The sequence below is a fragment of the Salmo salar genome, chromosome 21 (assembly GCF_965601325.2).
Source record: "Salmo salar chromosome 21, fSalSal1, whole genome shotgun sequence".
NCBI classification, from domain to species: domain Eukaryota; kingdom Metazoa; phylum Chordata; class Actinopteri; order Salmoniformes; family Salmonidae; genus Salmo; species Salmo salar.
In genome coordinates, this window is record NC_138311.1 from 16,599,232 (window position 1) to 16,615,630 (window position 16,399).

Consider the following 16,399-nt stretch of genomic DNA (forward strand, 5'->3'; position numbering starts at 1 on the left):
AAGGAAAAATAATCTTATTTCTATACTAGTGGTACGAGGCTAAGCTGAAAATGTGGACTCAGTAAAACACTTTGTGATAAAAGCACCAAATTTGGCACAGAGGTAGACATACACTACATGACCAAAAGTATGTGCACACCTGCTAGTCAAAAATCTCATTCCAAAACCATGGGCATTAATATGGAGTTGCTTCCCCCTTTGCTGCTATGACATCCTCCACTCTTCTGGGAAGGCTTTCCACTAGATGTTGGAACATTGCTGCAGGGATTTGCTTCCATTCAGCCATAAGAGCATTAGTGAGGTTGGGCACTGATGTTGGGCGATTAGGCCTGGCTCGCAGTCGGCATTCCAATACATCCCAATGGTGATCAAGGGAGTTGAGGTCAGGACTTAGGTGGCATCCTATGACGGTCCCACATTGAAAGTCACTGAGCTCTTCAGTAAGGCCATTCTACTGCCAATTTCTGTCTATGGAGATTGCATGGATATGTGCTCGATTTTATACACATGTCAGCAACGGGTGTGGCTGAAATAGCCGAATCCACTAATTTTAAGGGGTGTCCACATACTTTTGTATATATAGTGTACAGTATGTACCCTGAAAATATATAGATATGGAGCCACCCCAGATTTGGCCCATGGGGGACGTGGCCGCCACTATAAAAAAAATCAATAGGCCCATATATTGCCCATATTGGTGGCCATCTTAGGTCCTACCGTTATGTCAGATTAGCTCAGTCACCAATTTCTCAGCCTCTGAGTATCACAGAAACACACACTTTGAATTAATAAATGACAAATGTTCCTAAGAAGTGGCTATGAAAGAAATGGATCAAAATCTGTTCATAGCATGGTAAACATACAAAAACTTATGTTTTCAAACATCAAATTTGACTATACATGTGAGATTTTTTTTTACATAAATGCTTATTTTTGAGAAATTAAACCATTTACTTGTATTACAAAAACCTAATAAAATCTAAAGTGTTACTGCTTGACAGAGAGTGTCTCTTTGCAATCATTACCAGTTTGGGGTCAAAATGGACCCCCCCTTTGCGATGGAAATATGTTGCCGCTTTCAGGGTTAAAGTGCACAGATTGATCCAGCTTTTTTTCTTTCCACTTCAACTGTGTTATCAGAATTATATTCCTACTGGCCATGGGTTGGTTTTGGCTTCAGAACTCAGATTATCAGTCATCACAAGTTATTATTGACAATATGTTTCCTAACACACTCAACATCCATTACAAAAGCAACATTATGATGGATTAGTTACATCAGAATGACACATGCTTCATTAAAAAACAAATGTCTCTTTCACTAATGTACAATATGAACAATGAATGTAGCTTTTTGTTCGTTCTTTCGACACTGTGTCAGTGTTGAGCACATCAATGAGTGTTTGTAGTGTTTTGAGTGTTACGTTGACTGCAGGGGGAGAGAGCAGTGTGTGTGTATGTGCATGTGTGTGTGGGAGCCAGGTGACTCACGGGTGAAGGTGCCCGAGGCCGAGGGGTTGACACTGTCGCTGCTGTCCCCGCTCTCGCTGCAGGAGACCTCGTAATCAGACTCCCGCAACGAGGAGCACGGAGAGGAGGACACCTCCTCAAACCTCCTCTTAAGTATTCCGCTCATGGCCCTCCTCTCCGTCTCCGCCGCTGCACCTGCAACGTCAACAGGGAAGGAAGGTAACACATGATTTAATGCCCGGCGTAGGCCCCGCCGGTCTGGGCAGTACTCCTCAACACAGTCAATTAGCAGTGAGTCACAGAACACAACACCCCCAGCTGCTGCCCAGCTTCCCCTGCCCTCTTCCCCCCCCTTCCACACACACACCTCCCTGATGGTCCCCAGGCAATTGATCACCTTGCCACAAAGGGGCTTGGATGCGTGGCAAAGGCTGCGAATTGCATGCTACGTCTACCTCTCAGGAAGTTCATTCTGCCTGTCTTTGATTGAGTGACCACAGAAAAAGGACACTGTTCTCGTGATGGTGTTCATAAAAACACTGCCTGACTGTTGTTCAACTCAATAGAAAATGTTATCACAAAAGAACAACATGGGGTGAAAATGAAATGAGACGTTAATGCCCAAAGCAGGCTTTTAGTATCCGGCCACAGCGTCATCTGAAAAATTAAAAACATTATGTGACTGCACCTCAGAAGCACAATGAATGCATCCAGCCGGCTACTGATTAAAATTATCCACTGGCTTCAAAATGTATTAATTACATTTTAGGGGAAATTTAAAAAAGCCTGACTACAGCTTTACTTATTCTGGGATATGCAGTGAATTTAAATATGCCTGTAAAAACTGAATGTGTGTGGGTGTGTGCGTGTGCATGCGCACGTGAATGTGTGTGGGTGTGTGCGCATAAGATGCATGCATGTAAAATCAAATAGTGATTTGTGAAATGGTTAACGTTGCACATTCAGTGCTCCTCCTTAGAGGGGTTCCAATCTGAGGCATGACTTGTAGTACTTAGGGGGAAATTATGAGTGACATGGTTATACCTTCTATAAAAGAAAGTTAACATTTTCCAGTGGACCGGGAGGAGCACCCAGAGGGCTGTAAAGTGCTATTGGCTGAATAAAGGAACCTGAGAGTTTAGCTAGCTGTCAGTGTCACAGAGACTGAGGAAAGACCCTGGTTGCGTCCGAAATGGCACCCTATTCCCTATATAGTAGGGATCTTGTTAAAAGTAGTGCACTAGATAGGGAATAGGGTGCCATTAGGAATAGGGCGCCATTCGGGATACAGCCCCTTTCTGAGTCCCTCATCCTCCCCAATGCCACTACACAGCAGACCACTACACGAGAGGCCAGTGGAGAGCAGCCACCAGTGACAGCCATTAAACTCTGACTGATGGTGCAATTAAACCAATCAAAACAAGAGCAGGCTCATCAGTCAACTACACAGATATTAAGTGCCAAATTAGGCTACTGACTTTAAGAAGCCTTACTTTGTAACTGTCAAACATTGTTTTTCTGGAACTAGCTATACCTTCCCTCCACAAATCATGTTACATCACTTGGTCTTCAGCCAGTCATTGTCTGCATCAGTAATCTAGTAGCAATTATTTTGATATGAATAATGTCATTTTAGACATCAATAAATCTATGCGTTATTACACAAACAATAGTAATTGCATTTTGTGTAATAAATGTATGTCCCTCAATATGATGACAACGTAACGTTATATGTGACAACAAGAGTCTGGCTTTTGTTTCTCTTACTACATGACTTGGGAAGTTATCTTCTAAAACCCATCCAAGACCATTATCATATAGATAGACAGCAAAGCTAGAGAAGCATGACTGGCAGGTTCTCTCTCCGACTCCTCTTTGTTTTCGACACGGAAATAAAGAAACAAGACTTCAGAAGGACAAGACATTGAGGTAATGTGTGAACGTTTGTTCACTCAAAAAACTTTGCTTAATTTGAGCTGAATGTATAAAAAGTTGTTGAGACGAATTACAAATTCATGTTTGCCTTTGGAAGGCAACACTGCTGTTGGTTCAGCTATATTCCCAAATGTTGACAAAATTCACAATCATATTGCAGCTGGTTGCCTTACAATTGTACGTTGAATCAACAAACTCAGCTCGAAGTGAGCTGAATTTGAACAAGCTTGACGAGTCAAATGACAAATGTATGTTCGCTTAAATCCACTAAAAGCCATACCCATCATTATCATATTTCCCAGCATGCTCTATTGCAGGTTGATTTTCAGAATTGTTTGTTTCAATATCTGTGTTTTTTCATGTACATTGATTGGTTGATTAATATCTTATGCTACACTAACAAAAATAAAATACATTTTTCTAAACTAATCCAATCTGTTAGTAGTTGGACTTTTTGCACCCGTTACTGAGATGGCTGTACCAGTTTATATGACTTAGGTCGTCTTAATAATCAACCTTCCCTACCCTAGCAGTCATACTCAATGCAGGTTGTGGGTGATTAGAAGTTCAAATTGTTAGATATCCTCACTCTGGCTGGATTCCAATAGGACTTACGCATCCCTTTGCAAGCCAGCATAATGGCACTTGCAGTCTTGATATGGCCTGTTAACGAGGAGTTTCAACTAGGCCCTCAAAGAAAGGCCTTATGATATATGTAATAATTAAAGGTAGAATAAATTCTCAGGTTAAATTGTTCATTGTTCACTCAACCTATAATTCAAAGTTGTGAACATGCAATTTAACTTAAGAATGTATGTTTGTTCATCTATATGCCAAAAATGTTAAGCAAACTCACAATCCTATTGCAGATGGCTGCCTTAAAATTGTACGTTAAATCAACTTTTACATTTTATTTTGACCATGTGTGGTAGTTACTATGACATAGGCCTGCTTGCACCTGGAGGAGATTCAACGTCGACTACAGTACCTTGCACTGTGGAATGTCCAAGTGAGGCATCAATGTGAGGCACCCGCTGCATGTACAGTAGGCAACTCACACTGTTGACGCCAATCATTCTTTTCCATTGTCACTTTAATGGATCACAACAAACTCTACATACTTTGATCCAAAACCTATCAGCATTTCTATTCATGAAATATTCAATCAGTCTAGAATGGTCACTGGACCGTATCATTTAGCGTCAAAGGGTGCACAGATAACGCAACTATCAAAGACTGCCTGAATGCTAAGATAATTGAAAAATGTAAAAGACTTTTATCCACCTTTTGGGTCATTCGGTGTGAAAATGATACACCATAAATGTCAAGGACATTGAGGAGCTTCCTGTAACCTACGGAGCCTTTTTATGTAGTCTATAACCAATGGAGGAAATGTATAAAGGTATAAGAGGGTTAATACCTCTTTTTCTACAGGTGTCCAACTGGGAAGTTGGACAATGCTCCATGTAATTCAGGAAAAAAATACAAAATAGTACAGACATTTGAGTTCCATTTTACAAATGGGATGGCCCATACAATGTAAGTCTATTTTGTCATTATTTTAAGTAGTTCCCCATTGCTGAAAATCATTCGTATTCTTAGCCCTCAGCGGATGCTGCACCAGTCTTTGATAGACAAAGTGGTTTCCATGGAAATGCTAATATACTAGCACAAATAGTGCTTTCACAGTGATACTCCTCCAGCCCTCTATGTCTGTGAAACATAAATGTCACCGCAGCACCACATCTGAAAACACATGAATACAATACAGGTTGAGGATAATCATTTTTGAGGAAATCACACAAATTAAGAATATTACAAGATAAATATCCTACTACCAACTTCACACAGAATCCAAAGGCACACAAATAGAATTTTCGGTATGAACAAGGATCATGATGTCTTATTTCACACTGTAGCTATCCCAAAATAGATCCATCCAGACAGGGTAGCATCATCTGTATTGTAACACAGTGGTTGATGTAAGCAGACTCCACTTCTAACGGCACAAGCCAGAGAACAGCGCTCGTTCCTCCTCTACATCATGCAGTTCTTTCTTTGTCTCCTCCAATGTTGTGTTCTAACTAATCAAGGCTGGGAATACACCACGGTGCATGAGAAAATGCTTGGAGAAATAATGCAGCAAAAGCCTGCTTGCAAAGCCCCTCCCTGTGCTGGCTTCACTGAGCGCACACACATGCACTGTACAAACCAACTGTATTCCTTTAGGAACTGTATCCACAGCCCGCGGTGGCACACTCATATTCTGAATCAAACGGACAATGTTTTCCCCATTCATAAGGTTCGCAAATCACCATACACAGAGGTGACACACAAGACTCACACTGCAGATCTGCTATATGGAGAGAGACACTGTGAAAGCTCTCGTCCCAAGTAATACTAACAAGCCCACAGCATCTGTAGCAAGTCATGACACATCAGGTCCTGCAAAAGAATACATAAGGGTGAACTTTGTGCCAACCCTGGTAGAAACGACTGACCTGTGTCCACTGGCGTGTTCTCCGACTCCTTTGACACCCTTCTCACAGTGAGACTTGGGAGCAAAATCTAAATGAAGCACTCAAAAAGAGGTGAAACATGATAAATGAAGGGCTCCCATTTTGCTTTAGTCCACTGACTTGCTGCGACCCTGCTACTCTGAGGGCACGAGTGCCGGCTGAGAGGGAGAGATAGGGAGAGACACAGAGAGACTTGTACATTTCCCAGCCCTGACTGCCACTGCCGGTACCATATGTTTATTGTTAAATGAAGATAGGCACTCTCTCTTTAACTCTCCCTATCCCTTCCTCCCTACCTCCCCCTCTCTGTCTTACTCACCCTAGCCACACAAAGACTCATTAGCTGCTGCCGGCTGAAAGGCTGGATCCTAACTGGAGTGGAGGGAGGAAGCCTGTGAGATCACATGGGTGGGATGTCTGAGAGAGAATCAGGCGTGCCTGTGCTCCTGCTGTCTGCAGATCGTTTTTTTTTACCAGCATGAGCCTGGGAGGGAGGGAAAGACAGAGGGAGAGGAGGGGGGGGGGGTAAGAGAGATGCAGAGGGGGAGGGTATGGTGAAGGGGAGGGGAGGGGAAGAGAGGTAGCGTGAGAGAGTGAGCGAGAGAATAAAGAGAGAGAGGGGCAGGGAGCGGAAGAAAAACATTTGATTCCAGGCTCAATAACCCAGTAAGATGAATGGGCACAATGCTTAAAACCACAGGAGGATCCATTGCATGGCTCACAACATTGAGATTGGAAGTAAAATCTCCAGAAAGTGACAAATCCAGCAAAAGAGAATTATTTGTGCTTATTCTAAAAGGTCTTCGAATCATTGAAAATGTATGTATACCTCAGACAAATGGGAATTAGCCTACCCCATACAAGCTAATTATGGCAAAAGTTTACTGGCCCCAAAACCAACTAAATATCCAAACCATCACAGTAATAATATAAGGATCTCACATCACAGTGAATACTACACTATATCACCCGCAGAGAGGAGCCCATCTACCTTTGTAATAGTTGTCCCCATGTGAAGTGATTATAGCAGAAGCACTTCCTATCCAAGGAAGTCCTGTTTAGTGTGGCTGTGGCTTGTGGAGTGAGAGGGATGATACCATTCTTACACGCAATCGGAGAATGATTCAACATTAGAAGCACTGCACTTCCTCCTACAGCTTTGGCTTAATCTACTGCTTTATAGTCAGACAGGAAATCAAATCAACATTGGAGCAGTGCTGTTAGGAGCTACAAGCACTATGGCTGATTACAGACAAAAGGCAAACATACAGAGACAGAGTTACACCAAATGTCAATAAATAAATGCACTTCAATACACACACAAATATATTCTATTTACTCCTCTGCCCACAAAATGTGTATTCCAAGATGAAGACATGTAAGACTTTGTGGGGCTAATACACAGTGCATAATGTAAATCCCCAGTGCCTCTGGCGAATGCCTATGTTTAGTGGGCGGTTACAGTGTGAGAAGCATGTTTTTTGATAGTGACATGTTATGTGTTACGGGATTACATTGTTTTATTGATAAACCATTAAAACAAAGCTGTCATCCCTCTCAGGCAGGGGCAGGCGTGTGAGTGTCCTCACTGAACTTTCCCTTGACAGCAGCCTGGTCTCATAGACTAGTAAATGTAAATCTGGGACACTCAAATTGGTATGACATGTTTACGTTTGTTGTGGTTACATAAGACGGAAGGTTAGCTAAAAAAAACCTCTAAAATTCTAAGCCGTTTAGGTATATACATTGATTTTCAAATAACAAATATACAAAATTTGGCCTTTTCTACTATAGCCATAGAAACACATTGAATAACACACTCATAAATGGCAAAAAAAATGTATCATAAGGAATAAGGTTTTGAAGTGTCTGTCCTATATCTAGGATATATTAGAAAGCTCAGGAAATATTTTAGTTTTTTTGGAGACATATTTAACAACGTATTTTTGTTGGCACAAAACTAACACCATATTTCCATTCATTTATATGGATTACCTTCAGATGAGTGCTGTGACACTCGTAGAGCAAAACAGAGAATACCATCGTGTTCGTGAGTCTCCCCTTTCCACAGTTGGGTAATATTAGTTTGTAGGCCAAACCATTCAGACGTTTTTGTGAGAAGACCGATTTTCGGGATGTCTCCTGGTCTGACAAACATCGCTGTAGCTCGGCCACCTTCCACTGCAGATGCGGAAGGCCGGCCATAGGCGGATGCAGTGGATTGAGCCCATGCAAAACAGATGTCTAGCTTAAACTGAATGATTTTGATGACAATTTTTTCATTATATTACTTAGATTGACACAGGGGTGTGGCCCAGCCAGAACCCGATCAAACATCTCTGGAGAAACCTGAAAATAGCTGTGCAGCGACACTCCCCATGCAACCTGACAGAGCTCGAGAGGATCTGCAGAGAAGAATGGGAGAAACTCCCCAAATACAACTGTGCCAAGCTTGTAGTGTCATACCCAAGAAGACTCGAGGCTGTAATCACTGCCAAAGGTGCTTCAACAAAGTACTGAATAATGGGTCTGAATAATTATATAAATGTCTTATTTCATTTTTTTATTTTTAATTAAAAAAAATTAAATTCTAAAAACCTGTTTTTGGTTTGTCATTATATTGGGATATTATGTGTAGATTGATGAGGGGAAAAAACAATTCAATCAATTTTAGAATAAGGCTGTAACGCAACAAAATATGGGAAAAGTGAAAAGGTCTGACAAACACCCTTTGACTTTTTCCCCCAGGTTTTTTGGTGTAAATTAATAACAATTGAAAATCTGAAATGTCAGCTTGAGTCAATAAATCAATACATATATTTAACCCCTTTGTTATGGCAAGCCTAAATAAGTTCAGGAGTGAAAATGTACTTAACAAGTCACATAATAAGTTGCATGGACTCAATCTGTGTGCAATAATAGTCTTTAACATGATTTTTGAATGACTACCTCATATCTGTACCCCACACATACAATCATCTGTAAGGTCCCTCAATCGCGTAGTGACTTCCAAATAGGGATTCAACCACAAAGACCAGGTAGGTATTCTAAAGACTCGCAAAAAAAGGAACCTATTGGTAGATATAAAAAGCAGACATTGAATATCCATTTGAGCACGGGGAAGTTATTAATTACACTTTGGATGGTGGATCAATACACCCAGTCACTACAAAGATACAGTTGTCCTTCCTAACTCAGTTGCCGGAGAGGAAGGAAACCGCTCAGGGATTTCACCATGAGGCCTATGGTGACTGTAAAACAGTTACAGAGTTGAATGACTATGATAGGAGAAAACTGATGATGGATCAACAACATTCTAGTTATTCCACAATACTAACCTAACTGACAGTGAAAAGAAGGAAGATGATACAGAATAAAAATCTTCCAAAACATGCACCCTGTTTTCAACAAGGCACTAAATTACTGCAAAAGATGGGGTAAAGCAATTCAATTTTTTCCTGAATACAAGGTGTTATGTTTGGGGTTATCCAATACAACACACTACTGAGTACCAATCTCCATATTTTCTAGCATTGTGGTGGCTGCATCATGTTATGGGTATGCTTGTAATCGTAAAGAACTGGGGTGTTTTTCAGGATAAAAATGAAGCGGAATGGAGCTAAGCACAGGCAGAATCCTAAAGGAAAACTTGGATCAGTCTGCTTTTCACCAGACACTGGGAGATGAAATCATCTTTCAGCAGGACAATAACCTAAAACACAAGGCCAAATCTACACTGGAGTTGCTTACCAAGAAGATAGTGAATGTTCCTGAGTGGCCGAGTTACAGTTTTGACTTAAATCTACTTGAAAATCTATGGCAAGACCTGGAAATGGTTGTCTAGCAATAATCAACAACCAATATGACAGAGCTTGAATAATTTTTTTAAAGTATAATGGGCAACTGTGTCACAGTGTCCACAGAAGGTGGCGCCCCTTCCCGGTTGGGCGGTGCTTGGCGGTCGTCGTCGCCGGCCTACTAGCTGCCACCGATCTATGTTTCTGTGTCTTTTGGTTTTGTCTGTCTAGGTCCGCACCTGTTCCTTGTTAGTCATTTAGTTTGTCTTTTTTGTTTGGGAATTCGTGCGGGATTATTTCATGTCATGTGTGAGTGGCAGTTGGTATTTTGCGCTGCCTTTTACTACGCAGCGTACTTTACATTGGGATTGCCGGGCTGCGCCCCGTGCGTTTTGAATTTTGGAGTTGTTCTCCTATCGTGTGTTTTGCGCACCCTGCCTTGTGGCTAACTTATTTATACAGTGTTTAATAAAACATCTGTGTTAACGGACCTCAGTCTCCTGCACTTGACTCTGCCCCTTTCCTGCTACCAAGGATATCGATGACAAACTGTTGCACAATCCAGGTGAGAAAAGCTCTTAGAGATTTACCCTGAAGACTCACAGCTGTAATCTCTGTCAAAGGAGCTTCTGCACAGTATTGATTTAGGGGTGTGAATACTTATGGAAATTAGATGTTTCTGTAATTCATTTTTTTAACTATGTCATTATGGGGTATTGTGTGTAGATGGGTGAGTTTTTTTTATTTGTTATTTTTTAATTTTAAAAAAAATGTTGAATTCAGGCTGTAACAGAACAAAATGTGGATTAAGTCATGGGTACTTCCTGAGGGCACTGTAAATGTGCACAAAATAACTCACCAACAATAATTATTGAAGCATTGAAGTTAAAGACACCAAACCAACATTCACATGTTCAGGCTATCCTAACTTCAAATTTGTATGTTTTTTTCCCAGACTAAAACGATGGACATTTGCATAATATAAAACTCACCAAAAGTAACCCTTGAATCGTTCAAGCTGGATACACCAGCACCAACTCTGATATGTTCAGGCTGTCCAAACTTTTCATCTACCTACTTTTTCAACTATAAACAGTCACCACCATTACCACAGCAAAAACTACCACTACTATAATGTATTTCAAAACCATACATAGTTTAAAACATGCTAGCAAACACACCACATTTTCTTCAGGAAATGTACTTTTCAGTGATCACTGTTAGCCTGAAGAGTGTATTTATTACATACAACAACAGCTAGCTATCAGTAGGTCTACATTCAATAGCCTAAAACTTCAAAATCTTTACATCATCATTCAACTGAAATCAAACTTAATTTACACTGAACGTTTTACAAAAATCAATTGTGAAACCCACAGCTTGATTGAGAGTTGCTTTGCTTTCCTAAGAGTGTTGTCCACATGATCCTCGCCTTTATTCCCATTTTATGACAGAAGATCACTTTGTCTTATGTCTTTCGTTTTCACACGCAACAACTGTGGTTTAGACATTTTTGTGATCTAACTGACTCACAATCCAAAGTAATATGGTTGATATAGTAGTCCATCAAAGTAATCAGACCAATTTTACGACATTTAAACTTTTACCACTACCACAAAAATACTTTTAAAGAGTTAAAGCAAGTCCCACCAATTGTACATCATGTACAATTACCATCTACTTATTATTATTATTCTTTACAACGCTACTCCTCTTACAACATTTAAGATAGAGATGCCATTCAAAACTTTTGAAGTGTAGACTGGTCTGGAAGAGTGTGCTTGTATACTTTTTAAACTATTTAACTTGTTGTCCTCCATCCACTTTCATGGCCTGGCCTGCTAGCTGTCTGAATCGCCGTGCCTCCAGCTCGTCTAGCTACTCACTGGACCCTATGATCACTCAGCTACACATGTCTCTCCCTAATGTCAATATGCCTTGTCCATTGCTGTTTTGGTTAGAAATTTTTGCCTTATTTCACAGTAGAGCCTCCAGCCCTGCTCAATATGCCTTAGCTATCCCTTATGTTCCACTCCCCACACATACGGTGACCGCACCTGGCTTAAATGGTGCCTCTAGAGACAAAACCTCTCATCGTCACTCAATGCCTAGGCTTACCTCCACTGTACTCACATCCTACCATACCCTTGTCTGTACATTATGTCTTGAATCTATTCTTCTGCGCCCAGAAACCTGCTCGTTTTACTCTCTGTTCCGAACGCACTAGACGACCAGTTCTTATAGCCTTTAGCCGTACTCTTATCCTACTCCTCCTTTGTTCCTCTGGTGATGTAGAGGTTAACCCAGGCCCTGCAGCCCCCGGCATCACTCCCATTCCCCAGGCGCTCTCATTTGTTTTATTCACTGCTTTAGCACACTACACCAACCTGGATGTCCTAGCCGTGTCTGAATCCTGGCTTAAGAAGGCCATCAAAAATCCTGAAATTTCCATCCCTAACTATAACATTTTGCGACAAGATAGAACTGCCAAAGGGGGTGGAGTTAGCCTGCAGAGATCTGTCATACTATCCAGGTCTGTGCCCAAACAATTTGAGCTTCTACTTTTAAAAATCCACCTTTCCAGAAACAAGTCTCTCACTGTTGCCGCTTGTTATAGACCCCCCTCGCCCCCCAGCTGTGCCCTGGACACCATATGTGAATTTATTGCCCCATCTATCTTCAGAGTTCGTACTGTTAGGTGACCTAAACCGGGACATGCTTAACACCCTGGCCATCCTACAATCTAAGCTAGATGCCCTCAATCTCACACAAATCATCAAGGAACCTACCAGGTACAACCCTAAATCTGTAACCATGGACACCCTCTTTGATATCATCCAAACCAACCTGCCCTCTAAATACACCTCTGTCTTCAACCAGGATCTCAGCGATCACTGCCTCATTGCCTGCGTGCGTACTGGGTCCGCGGTCAAACGACCACCCCTCATCACTGTCAAACGCTCCCTAAAACACTTCTGTGAGCAGGCCTTTCTAATCAACCTGGCCCGGGTATCCTGGAAGGATATTGACCTCATCCCTTCAGTAGAGGATGCCTGGTTGCTCTTCAAAAGTGCTTTCCTCTCCATATTAAATAAGCCTGCCCAATTCAAAAAATGTTGAACTAAGAACAGATATAGCCCTTGGTTCACCCCAGACTTGACTGCCCTTGACCAGCACAAAAACATCCTGTGGTGTTCTGCATTAGCATCGAATAGCCCCCGCGATATACAACTTTTCAGAGAAGTCAGGAACCAATATACTCAGTCAATTAGGAAAGCTAAGGCTAGCTTTTCAAAACAGAAATTTGCATTCTGTAGCACAAACTCCAAAAAGTTTTGGGACACTGTAAAGTCCATGGAGAATAAGAGCACCTCCTCCCAGCTGCCCACTGCACTGGGAATAGGAAACACTGTCACCACTGATAAATCTACGATAATCGATCATTTCAATAAGCATTTTTCCACAGCTGGCCATGCTTTCCATCTGGCTACCCCTAGCCTGGCCAACATCTCAGCACCCCCTGCAGCAACTTGCCCAAACCCCCACCTGCTTCTCCTTCACCCAAATCCAGACAGCTGATGTTCTGAAAGAACTTCAAAATCTGGATCCCTACAAATCAGCTGGGCTAGACAATCTGGACCCTCTCTTTTTAAAATGATCTGCCGAAATTGTTGCAACCCCTATTACTAGCCTATTCAACCTCTTTCGTATCGTCTGAGATCCCCAAAGATTGGAAAGCTGCCACAGTCATCCCACTCTTCAAAGGGGGAGACACTCTAGACCAAACTGTTACAGACCTATATCCATCCTGCCCTGCCTTCCTAAAATCTTCGAAAGGCAAGTTAATAAACAGATCACCGACCATTTCAAATCCCACCGTACCTTCTCCACTATGCAATCGGGTTTCCAAGCTGGTCATGGGTGCAGCCACACCAAATGTCCTAAACGGCCATCGATAAAAGATAGTCCTGTGCAGCTGTCTTCATCGACCTGGCCAAGGCTTTTGACTCTGTCAATCACCGCATTCTTATCGGCAGACTCAATAGCCTTGGCTTCTCATATGACTGCCTCGCCTGGGTCACCAACTACTTCTCAGATAGAGCTCAGTGTGTCAAATTGGAGGGCCTGTTGTCCGGAACTCTGGTCAGGTCTCTATGGGGGTGCCACAGGGTTCAATTCTCGCGTTGACTCTTTTCTCTGTATATATCAATGATATCACTCTTGCTGCTGGTGATTCTCTGTTCCCCCTCTACGCAGACGACACCATTCTGTATACATCTGGCCCTTCTTGGACACTGTGCTAACAAACCTCCAAACGAGCTTCAACGCCATACAACACTCCTCCGTGGCCTCCAACTGCTTTTAAATGCTAATAAAACTAAGTACATGCTCTTCAACCGATTGCTGCCCGCACCCTCCCACCCGACAAGCATCAATACTCTGGACAGTTCTGACCTACAATATGTGGACAACTACAAATACCTAGGTGTCTGGCTAGACTGTAAACTATCCTTCCAGACTCACATTAAGCATCTCCAATCCAAAATTAAATCTAAAATTGGCTTCCTATTTCGCAACAAAGTCTCCGTCACTCATGCCGCCAAACGTACCCTTGTAAAACTGACTATTCTACCGATCCTTGACTTCGGCGATGTCATTTACAAAATAGCCCCTAACACTCTACTCAGCAAACTGGATGTGGTCTATCACAGTGCCATCCGTTTTATCACCAATGCCCCATATACTACCCACCACTGCAACCTGTATGCTCTCGTTGGCTGGCCCTCACTACATATCCGTCACCAAACCCACTGGCTCCAGGTCATCTATAAGTCTTTGCTAGGTAAAGCCTCGCCTTAGCTCAGTTCACTGGTCACCATAGCAACACCCAGCCGTAGCATGGACTCCAGCAGGTATATTGCACTGGTCATCCCCAAAGCCAACACTTTCTTTGGCCGCCTTTCCTGCCAATGACTGGAACGAATTGCAAAAATCTCTGAAGCTGGAGTCTTATATCTCTCTCTAACTTTAAGCATCAGCTGTCTTAGCAGCTTACCGAACACTGTATCTGTACACAGCCAATCTGTAAATAGCACACCCGACTACCTCGTCCACATATTATTACTTACCCTCTTTCTCTTTTTCACCCCAGTATCTCTACTTGGACATCATCATCTGCACATCTATCACTCCAGTATTAATGCTAAATTGTAATTATTTTCGCCTTTAGGGCCTATTTATTCCCTACCTCCCTACTCTTCTACATTTGCACTCACAGTACTAGATTTTTCTATTTTTCTTTTCTTTTGTGTTATTGACTGTACGTGTCACGACTTCTGCCGAAGTCAGCTCCTCTCCTTGTTCGGGCGGCGGTCGACGTCACCGGCTTTCTAGCCATCACCGCTCAATTTTTCATGTATCCATTTGTTTTGTCTTGTTCCCTGCACACCTGGTTTTCATTCCCCAATTACACTACATGTATTTATTCCTCTGTTCCCCCTTGTGTCTTTGTGTGAAATTGTGTTGTGTTACGTGTCAATTTTGACCGCCAGACTGGTGTTTGTATATTTCCGTGTTTTGTCACGAGGTATGTTTATTTGTTTGAACATAATTATTGTGACTGTTTGCGCGTTTTGCACTTTTGCAAATTGGCTGGAGGTTTTGACGCAGTGGCGTTCGTCTGTTGGTTTCTCCTGCCTAAATAAAGTGTGCGCCTGTTCACAACTCTCTGCTCTCCTGCACCTGATTCCGCTCCCAGTACGCACACCATTGACAGTACATTTGTTTTTGTGTAATTCTGTATTGTTGTTTTTGTCGCACTCCTTTGCTTTATCTTGGCCAGGTCGCAATTGCAAATGAGAACTTGGTTAAATAAAGGTGAATATTTTTTTTTCAAGATTAAAAAGGGATTTCTTCAGCGTTCATCACACCCAACATTCTATTCACTGTAAACAATGTAACTTATTACACAAATCAGTTACTTTGACCACTTTCCCAACTTCAAATTCTTTAAAACTTTTTATCAACTATAACTATAAACATGTGCATAAATTAGCATAAAACATCACACCAAAAGTAAGTCTTGAACCGTTTAACCTTTTACTGCAGTTGGCTAAATCAGGGTCACACAGTGTGTTTCTTAGTAGTCTTAAACAAATCTACTTTGAAACAAAAGTATACACCTCACACATGGATATGAGTTTAAAAAAATAAGACATCTGTACCATGTTAAATATATATATTTAATTAAATATTCTAATGAAATATTTCTGTATTAAGTTTCAATATGGTAGATATTGCATTCTTGGTCTGTGTATGAAGTTTAATGATCATTTCAAGTTGAGCAAACTTTTATATATTCAACTTCTCTAATCCGTTCAGGTTCGGTTTTCAAATTCAGTTCTCTAAATTCTGATTCAAACCAACATCCTGGTACTTTGCCAGCTATTATGACCCCATGCCTGAAAGCTGAGACTGTGGAGCATTTATATGCCTTCTGTTTCCCTTTACGATACTCACAAGCCGCACAGGACACATTACAAGGGAGTGTGACAAACACACACAATTTGGCCCCCATAAGAATACTGTTGAATATCCCTGTGTAGCAGAGCCTGGGGAGAGGCCACTACCACAGACCAGAGCTAGGAGGGGTTTCAGGGTACATAGGCTCAGTGAGGC

General features: G+C 41.8%; 1 protein-coding gene across 7 annotated transcripts in view; it reads right to left on the reverse strand.

The window, feature by feature from the left end:
• LOC106581794 (cysteine-serine-rich nuclear protein 3) overlaps nt 1–16,399 on the reverse strand; it is a 72,710-nt gene that overhangs the window by 8,323 nt on the left and 47,988 nt on the right. For 3 of the 7 annotated variants that reach the window (XM_082966996.1, XM_082966997.1, XM_014164105.3), the window contains 2 exons: nt 6,244–6,408; nt 1,492–1,665 (listed from right to left, as the gene is read on the reverse strand). In XM_082966996.1, coding sequence (XP_082823122.1) covers nt 1,492–1,636 — 145 coding nt within the window. In that variant the 5' untranslated portion in view covers nt 1,637–1,665; nt 6,244–6,408. The other 4 variants (XM_045704470.2, XM_014164106.3, XM_082966994.1 and 1 more) reach the window with 2 other exon arrangements.